The sequence below is a fragment of the Arachis ipaensis genome, chromosome B7 (assembly GCF_059453495.1).
Source record: "Arachis ipaensis isolate K30076 ecotype BB chromosome B7, ASM5945349v1, whole genome shotgun sequence".
Taxonomy (NCBI): Eukaryota; Viridiplantae; Streptophyta; class Magnoliopsida; order Fabales; family Fabaceae; genus Arachis; species Arachis ipaensis.
The window spans coordinates 67,738,059-67,745,069 of NC_142442.1; the positions used below are offsets into that span (position 1 = coordinate 67,738,059).

At 42.7% G+C, this 7,011-nt stretch overlaps 1 protein-coding gene across 1 annotated transcript; it reads right to left on the minus strand.

The window, feature by feature from the left end:
• Positions 1 to 4,609: 4,609 nt before the first annotated feature.
• Positions 4,610 to 6,106, minus strand: LOC107607295 (uncharacterized). The gene is made up of 2 exons (XM_016309264.1): positions 5,975 to 6,106; positions 4,610 to 5,260 (listed from the first exon to the last, which is right to left on the minus strand). Exons 1-2 carry the CDS (start codon positions 6,104 to 6,106, stop codon positions 4,610 to 4,612), a joined length of 783 nt encoding a protein of 260 aa, XP_016164750.1.
• Between the last annotated feature and the right edge of the window lie 905 nt (positions 6,107 to 7,011).

Genomic DNA, 7,011 nt, shown 5'->3' on the forward strand with positions numbered 1-7,011 from the left:
GATTTACTATCCTTTTGCGTCTGTCACTACGCCCAGCACTCACGAGTTTGAAGCTCGTCATAGCCATCCCTTCCAGGCTCCTACTCGGAATACCACAGACAAGGTTTAGACTTTCTGGATCTCAGGAATGGCCGTCCATGGGTTCTAACTTATACCACGAAGACTCTAATATCTCGGACTCGGTCCCCTGTATTAGATATCTAAGAGATACTCATTCTATCTCATCTTCATGTAGAACGGAAGTGGTTGTCAGGCACGTGATCATAGGTGAGAATGGTGATGAGCGTCACATAATCATCACATTCATCATGTTCTTGGGTGAAAATGAATATCTTAGAATAGGAATAAGCTTGAATTGAATAGAAAAACAATAGTACTTTGCATTAATACTCGAGGAACAGCAGAGCTCCACACCTTAATCTATGGTGTGTAGAAACTCTACCGTTGAAAATACATAAGAACAAGGTCTAGGCATGGCCGAGAAGCCAGCCTCCATGATCTTAGAACTAATCGCCCCCAAAGATCCCTGAATACAATAGTAAAAATCCTATTTATGCTAAACTAGTTACTAGGGTTACAGAGATAAGTAAATGATGCAGAAATCCACTTTCGGGACCCACTTGGTGTGTGATTGGGCTGAGCATTGAAGCTTTCACGTGGAGAGGTCTTTCTTGGAGTTAAATGCCAGTTTGTAACCTGTTTCTGGCGTTTAACTCCATTTGGCAACCTGTTTCTGGCGTTTGACTCCAGAATAGGGCAGGGAGCTGGCGTTGAACGCCAGTTTGCGTCATCTAAACTCGGGCAAAGTATGGACTATTATATATTGCTGGAAAACCCTGGATGTCTACTTTCCAACGCAATTGAGAGCGTGCCATTTGGAGTTCTGTAGCTGCAGAAAATCCACTTTGAGTGCAGGGAGGTCAGAATCCAACAGCATCTGCAGTCCTTCTTCAACCTCTGAATCTGATTTTTGCTCAAGTCCCTCAATTTCAGCCAGAAAATACCTAAAATCATAGAAAAACACACAAACTCATAGTAAAGTCCAGAAATGTGAATTTTATTTAAAAACTAATAAAAATATACTAAAAACTAACTAAATCATACTAAAAACTATGTAAAAACAATGCCAAAAAGCGTATAAATTATCCGCTCATCAACCCTCTCTTCCACCACCACCTCCCGATGAAACCCTCGTGTTAGAACTGAGAGACCTTGAATCTCGTATCTTAAGACGACAAGAGGAGGATGAAAATAAGTTTAAGGAGTTAAGAGCAAGGATGGCTAGCATGGTAGAAGCCGTGAGTCACCTAACATACCTCCTAAACTCATGCATCCTAAGTACTCCCATTGTTGAATGTGGAGAAACAATCAAGGAGCCTAGTGAGGGAGTGAACTTGAAGCTCCCTGATGAGGAAGAAGAGTTAAAGCAAGAAGTGCAACAAGAGGAGGAGGTAGAGATTAGTGAACGAAAGGAAGTAGTGGGTGGATGTTTAGGATATGTTGAGCACATAAAGGAATCTCAAGTTGAAGAGCCCTCTTCCAAGGAGTTTGGAAGGGATGTTAAAGAGGAGAGTAATGTTACGGAAGTAGACAGAGAGTTGAAGGAAATCGATCAAGAAGTGGATTCCGTCATTAGTGAATTTTTGTCCACCTCGATCAATCCCCTTGATGATCTTGTTAAGCCTTCTCCCAGTGGACTAGAATGCAATGTTGAGGAGGATGTGCAACCTCCAAGGAATATTGTGAGTGAAGAATTGGAAGAAGTGTCCCAAGCAATATGCCCCCATATATACGATGATTCCGCATCAACATATGACCCTTTCGAGTTTGAAGAGTCCTTCCCCAATATGCTTAGACTTGATGATGAGGTAGACTTTACTAGACCTCCTATCTATGATGAGAGTGATGGGAAAGAGATAGAAGAAATTGGTGAAGAAGAATGTGAACTTGAGGAAGCTTAGCAAGAGGAGAAACTTGAAAGATCTTGCCAAGTGGTGGAAGCCTCTAGAAGAGATTGGACAAGAGTGGAGTGTTCTTTGTCAAGATCATTGGGAACTCCTCCACCTAGGTTGTCATCCAATCCTTCATTTGAGTGGGTAAAACTTCTAACTCTTAGCTTTATTATCCCACTTGGATTTGGTTTGCTTGAAACAGATGGCCAACTTAGGGCACTTTGTGGAATTAAGCGAAAGAGGAGGATGTTTAGTGGTTGGCGTTGTAAATCTAGGCTCATTATGATTGGAAGCTCAAAATTGAAGAGTATGGATTGGTGTAATGCTCAATTAAATGGGGCTAGGAGGGTACTTTGGTGCTTTCATGAGAATTCAGCTTTCTTGTCACTCGGATAGAATCAAGGCGATCAACTAGAAGATGGGTGCGAAGATAAGATATGGGACCCTGGATCACAACATGAAAACCAATTTTGGGAGCTCATATTTGGGAAAGAACCTCATCCGAGCACGGTGAAGGTGCTTGGAACTTCTAACGACCGATGGAAGGACAAGCACTCTTGGAAGTTCAAGGATGAGTACTAGCGTAAGCCACCTTGACAAGGAGCATCCCAAATGTCCAACTTAAGGACTTAAACTAAAAGTGCTTGGTGGGAGACACCCCACCATGGTAGACTCTTTCCATTCTCTTGTAGATATAATGAATGAATGAATTGGGTTCCATTGTATATAGCTTCCTTACCCCCTTAGTACATTTTGCCCTGCTTGCTAAGTTGTTCATACACTCTGTGCCTTAATTAGGGATGATTCTTTGAATTTGAGTTTTTGCTTGAATTACAAGTTTCCTCAAATTGTTTGGAAAATCTCCAAAAATTCAAAAATATGTCTGATTTTGCATCTTAGCTGGTTTTAGAGTCCTAGAGGAGGTTGAGAGGGTTATGAGCTCTTCTTGGTGCTTTTGAAAAAAAAAAAAAGAGAGGCCACGCGCAAGCGCACATTGCGCGCGCGCGCCGGCTGTGCATTTCGCACTTTCCAGGCCAAGGACCAGATAGTTGTGCCACTTTTGGGCCAACTCTGGGCCTTAAGCCACGCGGATGCGTACATGGCGCGTCCACGCCCCTTCCGTTTCTCTACCTGCGCGTAGGCGCACCTGGCGCCTCCGCGCCCCATCATCGATCAACTCATCCACGCGGACGCGCAGAGTGCGCGCGCGCGTCGATGCATTTTTGCATCACCCCGGCGAAAGACCCGAGAGTTATGCCAACTCTGGGCCACTTTTGTGCCTCTGGCCTAACTCAACCGACCGAACGTGTACGGTACGCGTCTGCGCCCATTCCCACATCTCCCATCCACGCGCAGGCGCATATTACGCTCCTGCGCCACTTCCTTATTCTCCCACCCACGCGAACGCGCACGATGCGCGCACGCATGGGTTCGAAATTTTACTTACCCCAGGGACGCGAAAGCCCTAGCATTCGCGTTCCCTCACTCCACCCCATTCCAACGTCTCTTCTCCTTCTCCCTCTTTCACCATCATCGTCAAAGTGACCAACCAACCAGCCACCTCCGGCGACCATATTTTGCCACCATCAACCGCCGTGCAACCTTCTCTCCCTTTCCTCCCTCCTTCTTTCTCTCTTCCTCCATTTCTTACTCACCCCAAGTCCACTCTGCCCTGTCCCGGTGCCATCTCAGCGCCGCTGCAAGCTCCACCGTCAACCGCGCAAACAAGTTTCAAAAGAGTCACCAAAAACAGAAAAATTATCCATAAAAACCTCTATGAATTTCTCTACCATGTCAGAGAATATGGAAAGTATACACCTTTAAAAGGTTGTTGGAGCATTGCACAGCTCAAACGGCATCCTTCTGTAAGCAAAGACTCTGAAGGGGCAAGTGAAAGAGGTATTCTCTTGGTCCTTGGGATCCACCACTATCTAATTATACTCGAAATACCCGTCCAAGAAGCAATAATAAGCATGACCAGCCAACCTTTCCAGCATCTGATCAATGAAGAGAAGAGGGAAATAATCCTTCCTTATGGCTTCATTCAATCTTCTATAGTCAATGCATATCCTCCACCCAGTTACTGTTCTTGTAGGGATGAGTTCATTCTTTTCATTGAAGATGACAGTCATGCCTCCCTTCTTTGGTACCACCTGGACTGGACTCACCCAGGAGCTATCAGAAATGGGTATATGATTCCAGCATTTCATAACTTCATCACCTCCTTTTGAACCACCTCTTTCATGGTTGGATTGAGCCTCCTTTGAGGTTGCACCACTGGCCGTGAGTCCTCCTCTAGCAGGATTTTATGCACGTAAATTGCGGGGCTTATGCCCTTGATGTCATTAATTGTCCACCCTAGAGCATATTTGTGACTTTTTAACACCTCAAGTAGCTTCTCTTCATCTTGTGTGCTCAAAAAGGAGTTGATGATTACTAGGAGGGTTTCCTCCCTACCAAGGAATGCATATTTGAGATGAGGAGGTAGAGGCTTCAGTTCTTGCTTTGGCACCTTCTCTTTCTTTCTTTCAAGTGAGCTTCTAACCACTTGCTTCCCTTTTGCCTCTTCAACTGGAATCCTTTGATATTTTCTTCTTGTTCTTCAATATGGCTTGTCTCAAGCACTTCTTCCACCAAAGTTTCTATCATCTCCACCCTCATATGGTTCTCTTTCTCAGGGGGTATTGCATTGCCTTGAAGACATTGATGACCATTTGCTCATTATGTACCCTGAGAACCATTTCACCTTTCTCTACATCAATGATGGCTCTTGCTGTGGCTAGAAAAAGTCTTCCCAGGATAATTGAGTTACTTCCCTCCTCTTCCATATCTAGGATCACAAAGTCAGTAGGGAAAATGAACTCTCCAACTTTCACCAATAGATTTACTACCACTCCATTAGGTGTCTTAAGGGATCTATCAGCAAGTTGTAGTGACATCCTTGTGGGCTTCACCTCCTCTATGAGTAACTTTTTTATCATGGAAAGGGGCATAAGATTTATGCTAGCACCCAGGTCACAAAGAGCTCTCTCTATTGTCATGTTTCCGATGGTACATGATATGAGAAAACTCCCTAGATCCTTGAGTTTGGGTGGCAACCCTTTTTGGATTACAGCACTGCATTCCTGGGTGAGGATCACAATTTTCTTCTCCTTCCAGCTCCTCTTTTTGGTGATGATTTCTTTGAGAAACTTTGCATAAAGTGGCATTTGTTCCAAGGCTTCAACTAGGGAAATGTTGATCTCCAATTTCTGGAAATTCTCTAAGAACTTGGGAAATTGTTGATCTTTTATCTCCTTGTGCAATCTCTGAGGGTAAGGTAATTGAGTAACATATGGATTTACTTCCTCTTTCTTCTCTTGTCTTTGTGACTCTGAGACTTGCTTACCTTTCCTTGGAGCTTATGGTTCATTGTCCTTTTTTTGATCCACCTTATCATTTTCCTCAATCTCTATCTCTTCCTTGCTGGCATCCTTGTTGTCCTTTCCCAGTGTTTTACCACTCCTCAGCTGTATAGCCTTGCACTCCTCCTTTGGATTTGGGATGGTGTCACTTGGGAAAGCATTGATCGGCCTCTCAGATGGTTGCTTGGATTATTACCCTATTTGTCTTTCAATGTTTCTCATTGATGCTTCATAGTTCTTGTTTGCCATCTCTTGGTTCTTCATGAGCTTTTCCATCATCATCATCACTAGATTACAGATTCTTTGAGACTCTTGATGTGGTTGGGGTTGTTTATGAGATGTTGGTTGTTGATAGAAGTTGGTTGGATTATTTAAAGAGTTATTTTGTGGGTAGAATATGGATGTGAAAAAGTTATTTTGTAGATTTCTGTATGGATTGTTGTTAGTGGGGTGATGGTTTTGGTTGCTTGTGTTGTGAAAGTTATTAGGATTGGAGTTTTTCTGCCATTGGTTCTAATTGTCTCCCCACCTCAAGTTGCGATGATTCCTTCATGAGGAATTGTATGTGTCCCCATGAAAATCATTGTGGGAAGAGCTTGTGTTGTGCATATATTAGACTTGCTCAGGCTGCTGCTCATTGTTGTATGCCTCAAAGCTTTCTTCATTTTGGCCCCATGCATTTGGAGCTTGGCTTGTTGTGCTAATTGCAGCCAATTGAAGTCCATCTATCCTTTTTTCCATCATTTCCATCTGCTACTGAATTTGTTGATGCATTAGCTTTTTCTGGGCTAAGATAGCATCCATACCCTCAAGCTCATATACACCTCTCTTTGGGGTTGCTTGTCTCTCTGAGGAGTAGAAGTACTGGTTGTTAGCCACCCTGTCAATGAGATCGTGTGCCTCCTCTGGAGTTTTCATCATTTGTAGTGACCCTCCTGAAGAATAATCCAGTGCCTTTCTTACTTTCATAGAGAGAACTTCATAGAAGTTCTGCAGCTTCACCCATTCATTGAACATATTTGAAGGATATCTCCTTATCAGTGTTTTATACCTCTCCGAAGCCTCATACAAGGATTCTCCCTCCAATTGTCTGAAGGTTTGCTGATGAGTGGATTTTTGACGGTATAGAATTTCACAATTGAAATCTCATCGCAGTATAGTTTCTAAACCAACAATAATCTTTTTATACAAACATTTGTTTGTCACAAGTACAAACCCGTAAAATTATAAACCAAAGTATTTAAACCTCGAGTCGTCTCTCAAAGGAATTGTAGGGTAGTGTTCTTGTTATTGGTCATGGACATGTATATTTTGGGGTTTTGATTAGGAAACAAGAAAAGTAAATGATAAAGGAAATAAAATGACAAAAAGGTCCTGGCAAGGTTTGGTGGTCAAGGATCTCTATCCTTATCACTAACCACAATATGATAATTGTAAGGATCAATCCCACTAAGCCATCCTTTAACAAGTAAAGAAAAGTCAAATGAGCTTTATCAATCCAAGTCCATAAGTCCTAGCTATTCACTAATTAAATTAATGAGAACTAGAGTCAATGACTATCAACTATCAATCACTTGGACATTGGTAACTCAAGAATTCCTAAGTTACCTTCCCAAGCCAAGAACATAAAATTCTACTCTAATATCTTCTCAAGC

Bases quoted from the DNA above. Each gene is read 5' to 3' on its own strand.
- LOC107607295 (XM_016309264.1), bottom strand. From the start codon at position 6,106: ATGGAAATGATGGAAAAAAGGATAGATGGACTTCAATTGGCTGCAATT. The intron at 5,261-5,974 runs GTCTAATATATG...CCTTACCCTCAG, and splicing joins ATGAGCAGCAGCCTGAGCAA to AGATTGCACAAGGAGATAAA.